At 40.5% G+C, this 15,858-nt stretch overlaps 2 protein-coding genes across 4 annotated transcripts in view; both read right to left on the bottom strand.

The window, feature by feature from the left end:
* tpcn2 (two pore segment channel 2) overlaps positions 1 to 15,251 on the bottom strand; it is a 224,090-nt gene extending 208,839 nt beyond the window's left edge. The window contains exons 1-7 of one of the 3 annotated variants that reach the window (XM_032538251.1): positions 14,783 to 15,251; positions 7,175 to 7,230; positions 6,709 to 6,785; positions 5,657 to 5,834; positions 5,387 to 5,503; positions 2,838 to 2,944; positions 311 to 383 (exon numbers count right to left, since the gene is read on the bottom strand). In XM_032538251.1, coding sequence (XP_032394142.1) covers positions 311 to 383; positions 2,838 to 2,944; positions 5,387 to 5,503; positions 5,657 to 5,834; positions 6,709 to 6,785; positions 7,175 to 7,230; positions 14,783 to 14,927 — 753 coding nt within the window. In that variant the 5' untranslated portion in view covers positions 14,928 to 15,251. Of the gene's footprint in view, positions 1 to 310; positions 384 to 2,837; positions 2,945 to 5,386; positions 5,504 to 5,656; positions 5,835 to 6,708; positions 6,786 to 7,174; positions 7,231 to 10,477; positions 11,133 to 14,782 lie in introns of those variants that run through there. The other 2 variants (XM_032538250.1, XM_032538252.1) reach the window with 2 other exon arrangements.
* Positions 59 to 15,858, bottom strand: part of nadsyn1 (NAD synthetase 1) — a 47,255-nt gene continuing 31,455 nt past the window's right edge. The window contains exon 22 of the transcript XR_004335447.1: positions 59 to 73. The gene's annotated coding sequence lies outside the window, so the exon portion shown is untranslated. The remainder of the gene's footprint in view (positions 74 to 15,858) is intronic.

Below are 15,858 nucleotides of genomic sequence, written 5' to 3'. Positions count from 1 at the left end.
CGGAGGCCTCCACCAACTAGTGAGGAAAAGCTTAGCTCTGGTTTACACATATTTTATATCCCAAACATCCAACCTATCCTGGGTCAGTTTAAGATATTATTGTTTTCAAATGTACGTCTCTATTTTTTCAACTCTATTTTCAATGACAGGCAAGTGGCAGGCTTTACAACAAACCTTGAAACACACACACACACACACACACACACACACACACACACACAAAACACACACACAAACCACACACAACACACACACACACACACAACACACACACACACACACACACACACACACACACACCTGAACCCACCTCACTTTTAGCAAACAGCAGCATGCCGATCATAGTGAAGAGGCAGAGGTGGAGCGCCAGCAGCAGGATGACACTGGACACACAAGGGAAACACACACCCACACACACAACACACCACACACACACACACACACACACACACACACACACACACACACACACACACAGGAGTCAGTAAAGAGCCTTAATCTTTCTCTTTTTCTCAAAGAAACAGTCCATGAAAACAAAAAACTTTCTTAAAAAACTTAATGTTACAGGTAGATGCAATAGTAGATGCATCACTTTAAATTTCAAATGTATTTCTTAAAACTCCTTTCTTTAGTTCAGTTTGGCTGATGGCTCTATATTCTACCCAAACCATGAGCCTCAGCAACTTTGCCTAAAGCACAGTACAACAATTTGAGGATGTTTGTCTCATTCACCAAACATTGTCTTTAATATTGGTGTCGGAAATAACTGTAACACATCTATAGTACCAATCATACCCTGCAAACAATCCTGCTTATTGTTCAATTTATTGAAATTCAATACAGTTTTTGAACTGGGACGCGCCATTGGTCACTGTCACCCAGTCACTAGTCACTATATTACAGTGAGGTGGTGCAGTCAGAGTATATCATGATCATGAGTCTATCATGATCCATCTGTGGCCACATTACAGGGAAGCAGCGACCCGCTGGCAGAAGTGAGAGTCTCTGGAGACTGTGGTGGCTGTTTCATTTCTTATTTAAAGATTATATTTTTGGCTTTTATTGCCTTTATTTATAGTACAGATATGTCAAGGAAAGTGGGAGAGAGAGGGGGATGACATGCAGCAAAGGGATGCAGGTCAGAACCGAACCCCGCAGCCGCTGCGACAAGGACTGAGCCTTAGTACATGGGGCGCACGCTCAACCAGGTGAGCTACCCATGCGCCCCGGGTTTTTATTTGTTAAATGGTGAAAAAAATAAGCGAAGATAAGTGGGCCAACTGCTGGTGTCACTGTTTTAGTTTGTACATTGAGTAACGTGCATGGTGCTGAGCTCACCATACAAAGGCTTCCACCCCCACCTCCCTCCGCCCCTTCATGCTGCTCAGAATGGAACCAACTACCAGGGTAAGGATGTAACCATTACCGGTGTAACAGTAAAACTACGATGAAAATGTTGACGTTAACAATTACCGTTTTCATATAAAATAACATTGTTATCACGGTGTGGAAAACATGTGTTTAGTCTTTCCCAGCTTCATCCGACGCTTCATCTGACGCTCCTCAAGCATAGCCGTCAGTGTGCGTTTCTGGAAGTTGGAATCATAGCAGAAGGCGGAGATGACAGCGCACAGGACATTTATCAGCCCTCTAAGAGGACTAAGTCTGAAGCATGGGCATATTTTGGTTATTATGAGAATGCAGAAGGACAGTTGATAGAAGATAGACATCCTGTCTGCACAACGTGCAGGAAAAAAAGTTGCTGCTAAAGGCATTGAACACACGGTTAAAATACCGCAAATAATACCGAAAACCGTGATAATTTTGGTCACTATAACCGTGAGGTTACATTTTTCATACCGTTAAAACCCTATACCAGGGCTGTCAAAATGAACGCAATAATAACAAGCTCACGCAATCTCCTTTTAATGACGCTCATTTTTTTAATTTTTAAACACGTTTTTTTTTTTTTTTTTTTTTTTTTTTTTTTTTTTAATCGGTGGGCTAAAGGTGATCCGACATCAACCCAGCTGAGCTTTCATTTTTCCAAAGGCAGAGCAGGGTACCCAGGGCTCGGTTTACACCTATCACCATTTCTAGCCACTGGGGGACCATAGGCAGGCTGGGGGAACTCTTAAAAAACCTCATTAAGTGAAGCTTTTATGCCATGGGACCTTTACTTGATTAACAGCCATATTTATTACTAATTAATAAAGTATTATATATATTATATGTACTTTCTCAATTAGTGAGTAATGAGTAACTGAAATAACTTGCCCAACACTGTTACTGAGCCAGTTTGCTGACAGTTTTATGTCTCATTTCTACAACTACACTGAGTTTTAGCATGTGGTCACAGTGGCCAGAAAATAGGAGCGCTGAAATGTATCATTGCATCAATGCATCGCGATGTGGACGTGGATGATTCTGCGTCGATGCAGTGACAGACCATTACCAATTATTGCCTACTGATGTTGTTTGATGATTTCCCGGTTGCTGCTTTTATTGCTTCTGCCTGTTGTCTGTTGTGTTCAGACTCCGCTACATTCAGGAAGTGTCTTTTTTAAAAAGCAGTTGCAATAAAAAGGTCATTTGTATCTGACTGCTTGAATTTGCCGTGACGCATAGTGATATTGTATCGTATTGAATCGCTGACAGGACAATCGTAATGGAATTGAACCGCGAGGCCAGTCAAGATTCACACACCTACCAGAAAACATAAGAAAGCATAATAATAAATAGCTTGACTTATGTTGCATAGAGTGACCACGAATGAAGAAGAGAAGATCACTTTCCAGCAGCAGATCTAGCGCTGCCGGTGTTAAGGAGTCACGTACCTGGCAATTTCTGGCAGAGTCCTCTTGATGCACTTGAGTGTCTTTTTCATCAGGGACGAGTTCTGCAGGAGGAAGAAAGGCCGAAGGAGTCGCCGTACTCGAAGTTTCTGATTAACAGAGAGGAGACGGGATCACTTTTCTGAATGCAGGGCAATCATGATTCACTTAAATTCGCTAGGCCCTTTTAACACAGAGTAGGCCCTGTTGGGGGTATTATCTTGGTAAGCAAACTCACGAGAACAGGAACATGCATTTCAGCAGAACTGTAAATCATTTGAACTACAAAGTCTGCCTTTACAGAGTTTTCAACTGTGTTGACTATAAGATGCGGACAACAGATATACCTTTTATCCTCCCTAAAATGGATATTTACAATATTCAAATTTATTCAAAATGCAATCTCATTTACTAAACTGCCAGTGTAGTAAACTGGGCTGTCTATGCAAAATGTCTAGTAGAAACGCGCAATAGCTTTTTAAATTGGTGCTACATGGCCAGAGAAAACAGAGAAAAGGGGCTTTTCTTTTGCTTAAAATGCCATGGTACCAAAATGCACTGCACCTTTTAAACGCTCCTGCTGGTGGGTGATGTAATGCAAGGTTGTCGGTAAGCTGAAATACGTTTCTGAAAACATATCAGGTGAGAAATAACCCCATCTTAGTTTATATTCTGTCTGAGTTTGGTCTGAGTTTGACAAAGAGAGAGGGACAACTGTCTCTCTGGATCTGCTTCTACTCTTTGTGTCCTTATGCGGAAGGATAGTCCGTAGTCCCAGAAAAAGCCCTAGGGTCGCCAGCAAACCTTCAAGTAACGCAGTTTGTGTCAAACGTGTCAGCGGGACCTTTTTCTGCTGGCCTGTGAGTAGGGAGACCATTGGCTGTTTGTTGACTATCAGTAAAGTCCCCTTTAATTCATTTAAAGGGATACATGAATTTACCTTATAACAAACTAATTTGACATTAACAAATATTGGATTTTAACCCTGAGTAGTAGATTTATTTCTTTGATTAAGACAATGCACATTAATCAACATTTCTGTAAAGTGTTAGCCAGTCGGCTAATTTTCAACTGTAGTCCTAGTGGGAAGAAACCGGAGCACCCAGAGGAAACCCAAGCAAACAAGGGGAGAACATGCAAATGCTCCACAACAACAGGACAACCTGAATTCAAACCCAGAACTTTCTTGCGGTGAAGCAGAAGTGCCAACCACTGAGCCACCGTGCTGCCTACCAAAAGTTATTATATCTTCTGTTAAGGGAAGTACCAAAGAGCTTGCTGAGATAAGACTGTGCCCTGGTCTCGTCTAGATAGTGGTAGTAGACAGTAGTATGTCCAAAGAGGCATTATTTTTAATAAATTGTCAAGATATTAAAAAAAACAACATGAAGAGCTATTTTCTTAATTTAAGTAGGAAATGAATTTGGCAACACAGTTGTAGGACAGAAAAGATGAGAGTTATGAGCTTGACTCACAGATCTCCAAACTCAGGGTTCAGTGTCTTGCCCAAGGACAAGGACTGGTTATAAGAATGGCCTACAATCTGGTTTCTCCCTTCTTTATGACAAACCCATTCTATTACTCAATGTTGGGTTGCTGGTGTTATGGTTGTGGTTTTCTGTTGTTATATTTCCTGTTTTATTTTGTTAACTCATGCCCTATGTTTTGTTGCTTCCTCCTCCTCCTCCTGTTTTATTTTGTAGTGTTTAGTTTCATGTGTCGTTTCCTGTTTCACCTGTTTGCTCCCTCCCTGCTCGTTTGTCCCTGTATATAATGTCCCCTGCTGTAGCCTCATAGTTGTTGAGTCTTGCTTGATCCTGTACCCGGTAACTACTTAACCCCTGGGCTTGGACCTTGTGATGCTGGGGTGAAGTTCAGTTGTTATTATGGAACTTTCTATCCTTGGTCTGGATCATTGCACTTTAATGGGATTTCTGCAGGTTTCACCAAGTCAAACTTAAGACTTTTTAAGACATTTTTATGAACATTATAAATAAAATTTAAGAACTCTATCACAACATAAAAAAAATGTCGATGTGAGAGTCTGGAAACATCGCTAAACTTGCACTTCCCCATAGCTGGGGTCAAAGATATTTTGGGGGGCTTTTTTCCCTTTATTAGCTAGTGATAGATGACAGTTGATGGACAGAAAAGGTGAAGAGAGATGGCGGATGACATGCAGCAAAGGGTCGTAGGTCGGACTGAAACCCGGGCCGCCGCAAAAGACTCAGCCTGCATGGGGCACACGCTCTTACTGGGTGAGCTAGAGGTTGTCCCTAGAACACAATTCTTAAGCAAATGTAAAACTTTTTGAATTTTTTGTCTTTTTAAGACTTTTAAAGACCCCGCAGACACCCTGTTTAAGACTCACGTAAGCCTTGATTTTTCTGTTGTAATAAATTCTACACTTGCATCTACTCCTCGCTGAGTCATGCATTTTGGCTCCTTTAACTGTGTCAGCACTTGGCCAGCCTTGTCAGCTGGTAATGATGGTACACTGCACTCCTCTAAGCACAACATGCTAAGAGGAGCATGACGGAGGACAGGCTCACCTCATCACACACCATGCTGACAGAAAGCACCCAGTCGATGGTGGAGACTGAAATGACAACTGTGTAGCCGATCAGCCATTTGTTCTTTCTGAGTTCCTCCCAGCCAATCAAGTAGCTCTGAGGACAAAACAGATGGAGTGCAGTGGTTGAAACGGACAATTGGGAAGGTAATAGCTATCAAAAGCAGCAAAATTATTTGGAAACATCCATGTTGAAACCTTTGTTTAAGGAGACAGCTGCCAATCTTCAAATCTTTTCTTTTGTGCTTACCTTAACAGCAAGATCAAGAGAAAAGATGACGAGGCAGACCATCTCGATGCTTTCGGTGAAGCCGCAAGGAGGCTCCCAGGGTGGAGAGCGATACCGGGGGTCCGAGGAGACGGACAGGGAGGACGGGCGCTCCACGAATGCCAGCAACAACACCACCGCAATGGTTAGGCCCAAGCCCCTGGTGCAGGGAAGGATGGGTGAGTGAAAAGACAAATAAATAGAGGCTTGGTAGAAAACAAAATGGAAAGATCATTTCTCCATCTCAGTGAGTTAATGAGGCTTACCAGCTGGTGCTTTCTAAAGTTATCTCATGCTCAAAAAAAGTCGTTATCACCATTTACAATCCTTACGTCCCCATTGTTAAAGGAACAGTTCAACAGGCCCTGAGGTAGGGCTCCGAACTTTGCAGCAAATGAACATAGGAACTGCAACTCCTGACCAATAACGCAATACCCTCTGGCCCAAAAAGAGTTTTCCTATAGACTTCCATAGCTAAAGAGATGTCTGTAAATCAGTAGATACTGATAGTATGATTTCTTCTGACCCCCACAACCATTCAAAATATGAAGGGTGTGCTCCGCGCACACTATATCCAGTTTTTGTAATACATCCATGGGGTACAAAGCTAGCCTGCCTCTGTCCACAGATAACAAATTCTATCTATCAACACTTCTACAGCCAATTTCTATACCTGAGTGTAAAAGGTAAAAAAAAGCTTTCTAAGGATTTTTGGCCAGTGAGGACTGATTTTCTACTCTAAGAAAATTTTACAAGTGTGTTATATTGTTTTGTGTACGTATTAGATGTTTAAAGTACAAAAAACACATTTCTTGTTTGACTTGTGATTGCAGGAAAAGCACAAGTGTTACTAATAACATTAACAACGGCTCAGTTCTATTCTGTCGCAATTAAATGGAATTCAATTTGTCTGTGAAAAGAGCCTTTTGGAAGCTCTATCTGTCCCTGCAGATATGTGGCCATAAATCTTGCAAACATCAACTCAGATACAGTTTAATGAATACATGACCTGGCCTGAGCAAGTGAGAACTTACCACTGGCATATCCTGGAGTAGTACCATCGATACAGGCGGAGAGAGCGGGCGTCCACCCGGTGGTTGATGGACCGATACTATAAGCAAGCACACAAAGGGAAGAAGACAGCAGTCAAGACTTTTTTGCTAATCTTTGGGCTGAGGGAAAGGTCTGACTTTTGCAGTGTTCCTTAGTTTAAAAAAACAAAAAACAGAACTGAAGCATACATTTCACATAAAGCTCAAAATTTCAGGGGTTGTGATCAAAGTTCAACAACCTTAGGTTTGTTTTCATAAACTATAACCTATGGTAGATATTGTTATCCAAGACATCTTAAAGTAAGGTGAATTCATAAAGGAGAATGAGCATGAAGAACTTTCTAAGGTCCAACTCTACCCACAATATGATACGGTTTCGTTAATGCCTTTGCATGTTCATTCACCCTTTAAGCAAACGTGAAATAAGTAAGAAAGTCATTGTTCTTACCTGTATGGCATCTTCGATGAATACAACAGCTTGTTGGATGTAGAGGTCCTCATCATCTGTGGATCGAGAAAGTGTGAGAAGGACCATCTGAACACTTCCAGAAGAAGAAGAAGAATTAACCTTAACTTAACTTGTAACATACAGTATGTCATCTGTGCTCTGAGTACTGTGATCACAGTCACAGTCCCGAATCCCAATGTGTTCCTTCACTCAGTAAATAACTTAAAGGTGCTCTAAGCGATGTTGGGTGATGTTGATTTTCGGTTTCAGAGCATAGTTCTCTGACTAAACAGACAGCAGTAACTGTCTGAGATATTGTTGTCTGTAGAACTGGTTGGACTGGGAGCTGATGTGGAAGTTAGTTCTTTCCGTAGACTGTAAAAATAAAGGACATAGCTTCCAGGTCTGAAAAGTGAAGCGAATGTTGAAGTGCCTTAAACCTGCATGCTAGAAGTCTATGAGAAAACAAGCCTACTTCTCACTTTCAAGTCTTCTTCAACAAAGCAAGTTGTTCATATAGAATATTATGGTCCCATTTATTTTTAAATTGACGAACAAGCATACAATGCTTTAGAGTTGTGGACAGAGAACAGAGGACAGAGGCTTAGCAATGCTAACCATGGCACTGTGTACATTCAAATAGAACTGAACTTGTTTTTCGGGTGTTTTTGACTTTGACTGATGGTTTTCACTTCATCAGTTAAGTGGAACTTTTTGGTGGTCTAATATGTTGTTGTTTAGTGCTAGCTAGCAACCTCTAGCGTTAGCTGGTAACTTAAGGAAGAGTTTGCAGGTGTTCTGTACTGTCGAACAAACAGATGAATGGCGGCAGTAGTTTACCTGCCGGTATATCTCTGCTGGATGACTTGCTTTACTAGGGGTTAATATTTGGCTACTTTCCCTAGCGTTTAGCATTTAGCTTAGCACACATGACAATTAACATTGTCACTGCCCAGTGTAAGGAGAATGCAGATTTGAGTCGCGCATGCTCAGATTTAAACGGTTTACAACATAATTGTCATACTGAAGTTTGCAAAATCCATGAAATAAGAAACTTTTCTCATTAAAACAATAAAAGATGGGAATCATTTCAAAAATGTTTTAGCAATCTATTATTGTTTGATTGCTAACGTTAGCTCAAAACGCCATTCCACTGACAGCCTTTGATGTGTTTGATGCTAGTTTGTAGCTAAGCTAGCAGTCATTTCAAAAACATTTTAGCTATCGATGATTGTTTGATTGCTAACGTTAGCTCAAAACGCCATTCCACTTGTTGTGTTTGATGCTAACTTGTAGCCAGCAGTGAATGAACTTGGTTAAGTAGGTCCATTTTTCTGTACTGACATTACACATGTCTCTCGTTAGCATCCTATATGCTACTTATAGCAAAGTGACGCATGCACGACTCAAATCTGCCCTCTCTTCACATTGGGCAGTGACAACCATGACTGGCTTGGCAGCGTCATCCTCCCCAGCACCACCCTCTCGTCAGCAATCGTCACTTCCTGTTTCAAAAAAACTGTATGGCGAAGGCAAAATTGCCAAAGCCGAGGCTTCAAAACGGCAGTGCCCAAACCAATAGGTGACGTAACTGAAGCTACATCTACTATTTTTACAGTCTATGGTTCTTTCTTGACAGGTTGGATTGGGAGCATAGGTGAAAGTTATTTTTTCTTGAGGCACAATTGGGAAATAAAGAACAGGAACTGGGATATAGCTAAGGGCTGTGGTACAAAGACGAACAAGACTAGGTCTAAACCCCTGCTCAAGCGTAAAAAATGACAAATAAAATTTGTTATTTGTTAACATTTGTAGGATTTGGACAAAAACTGTCAAGCAAACCATGAACAGACTGGTTGAATGTGTGCTAGAACGAAATGCAGTTAAATAAAATTGAGTAGCAGTGAATAGATCAGAACAGAATAGGGTAGAAGCTGTCAGAGGCTCAAGGCTATACAGCTGTCATGTGATTATGTTTAATGAGTGTAACTTTTCCATCCAGCAGCTACATAGAGACAGACATGATGACTCAGTGCTGGCCACACACACACACACACACACACACACACACACACACACACACACACACACACACACACACACACACACACACACACACACACACACACACACACACTTGGTGCTGCTGACTCAACCCTTCACAGCAGGATGTGTCATAGAGGTGGAGGCCACTGACAGGACAACACTTGAAACGGCTGCAACACACTGCTGCAACACACACATACACACACACACCGCAGAGAATAAACAGGTGTAACCTGCACTTCTATCTCACACTTGTTGCAGCAACCTTCGAGAAATCTGTCAGAGAAAATGCTGCACTGAATGACTTTCAACACCACTGACATTAATTATCCAAGAAACAATATTGTTATCTGTTAACCTTTTTGTGACGGAATTTAAGTGACCAACCATATAGTATGACTGGATATAGCTATAAAAACAAGATTTAGGTTCATGGAGTAACTTTAAACTAAATTAACGTCTAACATTAATATAATATATAAATATTAAAGGTTCATATTAGTATTTCTTTTTTAACCTTGAGTCTATTTTCCCATGCATTGGTGCCTAAGTGACTAATTTGAACAAAGGTCTTTGAAATTGGTCCTAATGGGCAGATGAGTAAGCAGAAACAGCTCTGAAACTGCCAAACTCACCAGACTCCATTGAAATAAACAGTACTTTTAGTGTGTATAGAGCCAGTTCATTCCACATGTAAATGAGTGAATTAAGAATTTATTGCAACCAAACCAGAGAGTGACGACTTTGAATGAAGTGTGTTTTTTGTGTTAATGATAAAATTGCTGTTTATTTAAATAGAGGGGGGATGCGTCATGTTAAACAAAAATGATTACTTTTTAACAATAAGGTCTATCTCTTCCATAACGTTGTCAGACACTTAGAATAATAATCTGTATAAGAGTCTGTCTGAGGCAAAAAAACTGAGGGTGCGCAATTGTCCATTAACATTACAGTGCAGCTTGTTTTTTGACTTGCTTGATACTGGACCAATTTCAAAGACTGTAGTCACCACTCATCAGTCACTGTACATAAACATGGGAAAATAGGGTCCAGGCTGAAAAAAAATCTGAAGCCCATCTCATGAGGTGCGTGGGTATAAATGGCTTCATTTACATTTCATATTAGTCATACTGTTAAATACATAGACATAATTTAAGGCTTTCTCCACAGTGGTTTGATTGTTTAGGCTTCATTAAAAAAGACAAAATTATGTGATTTCATGTTTTTCTGCTGGGTACAATCTGTTCCTGTACTCACATTCATTTTGTCAGCCGCTTCATTCAATTATATGAGCTTCCACTCCAATCAGCTATCAGACATCACAGCGTCTGGTCAGGTGACCTCACAGGACAGTAGGAGAGACTTATGAGTTTATGATGTACATTAAAGTGCTCATATTGTGCTTTTTGGCTTCTTCCCTTTTCCGTTGTTGTGTTATATATCTTTTTTGTGCATAAGGTCAAAGTCCCCCCCCAAAGGGATTTATCAGCTCCAACAGAAACATTTTTCACCAACTGCCCCGAAGAGCTCTGTTGTAGTCCCGCCTTTACTTCCGTGACAAACGTTTGTCACTTTGTAACACTCCCGACAAAATATGGAACAGAAGTGAGATGCCTCACTCAGAGAGCTCAACACCCGGGGTGAAAAGAGGAGCTGCAGCAATGTGCAGTAACACAAAAAAGATGGTGTTTTTTGAAAATTAAACCACATAACCCTATTCTGGTACAACCTCTAAATACAATTATGAAGCCGAAAATGAGCAGAACATGAGCTCTTTAATATACAGTACAGCCCTTTTAAATTCAAATTTCAAGAAACATTATGAATTATGTTGTTATAAACTGCATGTTGCATCACTGTTATTATAATTTAAAGCCACACTAGTGAACCTTTTACGGAGCCCCCAAGGGGACATGGAGGAGAAAAAAATCAAGAAAAAAAAAAAGAAATGACAAAAAACACTTGTAGACAAAGATCTCTTGAAATATTTGTGAGATCTCGACTTTGACATGGAGAAGAAAAAAACATTCCAATTAATAAAACATGTACTAGAACAATCACTTTTGCGAGTTCTTGACTTTATTTTGCGAGATATCGAGTTTTATTCGCAAGTTCTTGCAAATCCAACAAACAATAATGCTAACCTACCTAGCTAGCTCGTAGTCGAGTCAAGATTTCGCAAATAAAACTTGAGATAGCTAGCTAGCTAGGTTAGCTGGGTTAGCCTTATTGTTTGATGGATTTGCAAGAACTTGTCAAAGACAAGATCTTGCAAATAAAACTCGAGATCTCGCAAAACTGTTTGTCCCCAGTACATGTTTTTTTATATTTATTTTGTCCTTGATTTCCCCCCCCCCCCTTCATGTCCCCTTGGGGGGCTCCATAACCTTTCCTGCTTCGGTCCCCCCAGGTTGGAAGAGGTAGTAAATGTACAGTGTAGGTTTCAGTTTGTCTCTGAATAAATGCCACAGCTCCTCAAAACCCAAGTAAAGCTCCCGGGTTAATGCAATAAAACAAAAAGAGCCGCATTGGCACGGGATGAGCAGCGATCAGAAAAAATTCAGACTCCAGAAAGAAGATACGAGAGGCCGGGAAAGCCCACCTACAAACAAATCAATCACAAGTATCGTGAGACGCTGCTCTCATGTGTGATGACAACAGGATGTACATATATCATGTAGAGATCTTTAGTGTGGTGTGAAACCACAACTAACCGAATCAAATGAGTACAATGTAACAAAAGCATGAACCTCGGTCCGGACTTTGGTTCGGGGGTCCTGCATAATGAAGGCCTAAAATGCCCCAAAAAGGACTACATGTGAAAACACACTCATACTTGAATCAATTATCCAACCTGTCCTCACACTGAAGTTACCAGGTTTGCACATTGTCAAAAAACATACAAAAAAGGTTTGCACATTGTTATAGCACTAAACAAATCTGGACTCTGTGAAGCATTGGTGTCTAGATCGCAAGCTAAAAGGGTGCAACATTCATATAAGATGGTCTTGTAGTTGTTGCCGTGTGTGTTTTCACTTTTGATGGAGCTATGGTAGTAGTTTCCCTCTTTTTCCAGTCTTTGTGCTAAGCTAGGCTAAAAACATCACAGGTCTATTTCTATACTGGGCACGCAGACCGATCTATTCCTCTGACTCTGTGTCAGACAGGGAAAGAAGAGGATTTCCCCAAACATCGCTCCGTTCCTTCCATTATCAACCTTGAAAATGTTCTTGTGATTGTTGCCTACTATCAGCATATAGACCCATCCCTATGAAAGTCCTCTAATAACACGTCCTGACCCTGATGTGGCATTAGAATTATATAAAACCTTAGTGGAGCCGAACATAAAGTGACTGACAGTGAGTGAAACCTTTCATCTGAGTCACAGGACACTGCTGCTATAACTAGATTAGCTTTAAAGAGCCTAACAAAGTGGAATGCTCACTTAATTTATTACTCGGTTTACTGAGGGCCAGTTGGTGCTGCTGGTGTCAGTAGGGGCCCTATATGGGGTTGACCTGCCATGCTGATAGGGACTATTTTTCTGAATTACTTTAGTTTGATAGTTGTACTTGTAGGCCTACTTTTATTTGAGTAAAGTTTTGAATAGGCCACTTGGACTTTTGCTGAAGGAATTTTGCATTGTTATGCTTGTAATAAGCAGGGATCTTCAACAGTGGGTCCGGGACCCTTAGGGGGTCCTCAGAGTCAATGCATCCAACAGAATTTTAGCAAATATAAATTCCCACTGCTTACTTGCCTATAAGTAAGGTCCTATAGATAAGGTATAGTCACGATACATTAATCATAGGATTCACTGTGCTACATGTATGTTCATCATTAAAACATGATTTTTACAATTATGCAATTATTAGGCTTTTTAATAGCTTAGTATTCTATGCAAAAAAAAAGCTATGTATGAAAGCTTTAGGCCGCCCTACACTCTATTGTAGGCCCAGCTTAATATGCAAATTAATGTATACAATACATGTGGTAAGGGGTCCCTGATCTGTCTCTCTGTCAGTTAAGAGGTCCAAACGAAGAAGACCCTTGTATTAAAGAATCTGAACATTACTCCACCACCAGTGGTGGACACTGTACGTATGTACATTTAATCAAGTACTGTACTTATAAGTAAAGATTTCAGGTACTTGTACTTTACTTGAGTCTTTTCTTTTTATGCCACTTTCTACTTCTACTCCGCTACATACCAGAGACAAAAACCTGTTACTCCACTACATTCATCTGACAGCTTTAGGTACTAGTTAGTTAATTACAGATTTTTTTTTTTGCACATTTAACTACACATTTAACTACCCAAAAATATGATGGCCTTTAAGTCCAGTTGAAATGGTTAGACCATTAAACACTTGTTTAGTTGATTGTAAGGCTGGTCGATAAGGAGAAAATCCAATATCACAATATTTTCTACCACATACCTCGATATTGACCGATATTGTAGTGTTGACAATTGGTGCTTTCACAAAAAATGTACACAATAATATTCTTGATAAATAATCATCATGTGGATATAATGACTAAGTGGGTAAAGGCAAATAATACAACAGTTACAACAGTCTGGTAAGTTCAGAAAGTACATTATTACTGTAATGCAGCCTTTAAAACCAGGAAAAGACAACACTTATGTCATATCACGATATGACGATATATCTAGAATCTAAGATGATATATAGTTTCATATTAGGCTACGATATCGATATAATATCAATATATTGCCCAGCTTGTCATGAGCTCTCTCTCTGCCTGGCAACACGCTGATTGGCGTTTGATGACTTTCACCTGTTTCTGCTCTGCCTCACCCTCGTTACCTACCAGCTGCACTGCATTCACCACTCATCATGTCCTGTATATAACGCCTTGTTTTTCAGTCCTCACTTGTCAGATCGTCTGCTACCAGTACCGGTTACCTGCCTGTTTTGGGAAAAGCCTTTTTTTGACTCTCTACTGGTGATCCCGGATCCGTCACTTGCTTCCGTGTTCGCCTGCTTGGACTTCCAGGATCATCCAGCTCCTGTCTCTACTGGGGATCTACAAAGTGCTGATTTGGATTCCCGGTACCTCTGAAACTCCATACCCCCAACCCTTTATAAACTATCGAACGTGACGCTTTTGTGGTCCATCTTGTTTGGTGTCTGACACAGCTTAGCTGATTGACAGTTTGTTGGTATGTATTCTACTTTATAAAATGTGGGAATTTTCTGCATTAAGTAGGCTACTTTTATTTGTAATACTTTTAAGTACCTTTCCCAGATTATAGGTTACTTATACGTAACATTTTAAATGCAGGACTTTACTTGTAAAGTGTATCCTACCAGTGTGGCAGCCCATTAGTAGGTACTTAAGTAAAGGATCTGTAAACCTCCACTCATGTATTTGAGTAAAGTTTTTTTTTTTTTTTTTTTTTTTTTTTTTTTTTTTTTTTTTTTTATATGTGAGTTTTCATGTATAATATACATTACAATCATTTTCCACTGGCTTTTTTTTGTACCGAATAACAGAGGAAAGGCCACCGTCCTGAGAGTGTAATACACTTCCACTCACCTGTGTCCCCGCCGACCCTGCACAAGTCCCCGGACATAGTGTACGACATCGGTCTGCTGCCCGGGGCCCCGCGGTCCTCTGCGCCCGGCGAGGTGCCGTAGTCCCCGGACACTCCGTTCACACTCAGCAGACTGTCCGTTTCCATCCAGGAAATCGACTGTTAAGGTTCTGTTTCCGCTCCTCCGCTGGGAAAGTGAAAGTAGAAGTGTGGTAGGAGACGGAGGGAAATGTACTCTGGTGGAGCTCCGTTTAGCCCGTCGGTTCAGTCACAGCGACGGTCACAGCTAGCTTCCAACCGCATAGCGTCCCCCAAGCTGAGGACAGAGGAATGTGCGTTTAGGAACTCTCTCTCGGCTCGGCTTGGCTCTGCTCTGCTCTGCCCTGCTCCACCTTCCCGTCCTGTCCTCAAGTATCACTTTACACTGACTTTAAAAACACAAACTCCACCTACAGCACAGTGCACGTGCTGCAGTCAACAGCCGTACAGAGAGCGGGAAGATAGGCTCTCTGATAGTGATGACATGAGAAGAATCTTCACTTTTCCGGGAAGGAAAGTGGCTTTAGGGATGGCCGATATGGAGGAAATCCGATATCTCAATATTATTGTCCTAATTCCTCGATTTCGATATTTTGGCGATATTATAGGATTGAGAATTGGTGCCTCAAAGAAATGTCTTCAAAATGAGATTTAAGATAAACCGTTTTCAGTAATGTAGATACTGTTCTTGTTTTTTTTCATCTTTTTGTTTCTTCTTTTTTTAGACTCAAACTTAGACTTCTCTTTATTAATCCTTTTGGGATGACTCCCGCAAGGAAATTGAAATTTTCAGCATCCGTTTTTAGCAAGAAGTAAAAAATATAGAGAGAAAAAGAGGAAGACAGTATAAAGATAACAGTAGGCTAATAACCACAATAATAAAAACAAGTATACAAATAAAAAAAAAAAAAAAACTTTGGTTATAAAAAAAGACAAAAGTATTTACCATAAATTATCATAAAGTGTCAGTGTCGAATCAAGTGTAAAAGGGTCCAGGTATTTATGTGAGTCCAGGTGTGTGTATGTTTTGTCCTCTCTG

The sequence above is a fragment of the Etheostoma spectabile genome, chromosome 15 (assembly GCF_008692095.1).
Source record: "Etheostoma spectabile isolate EspeVRDwgs_2016 chromosome 15, UIUC_Espe_1.0, whole genome shotgun sequence".
In the NCBI taxonomy this organism is placed as follows: Eukaryota; Metazoa; Chordata; class Actinopteri; order Perciformes; family Percidae; genus Etheostoma; species Etheostoma spectabile.
The sequence above is the reverse complement of the archived record's forward strand: the minus strand, read 5'-3'. Positions and strand labels throughout refer to the sequence as shown.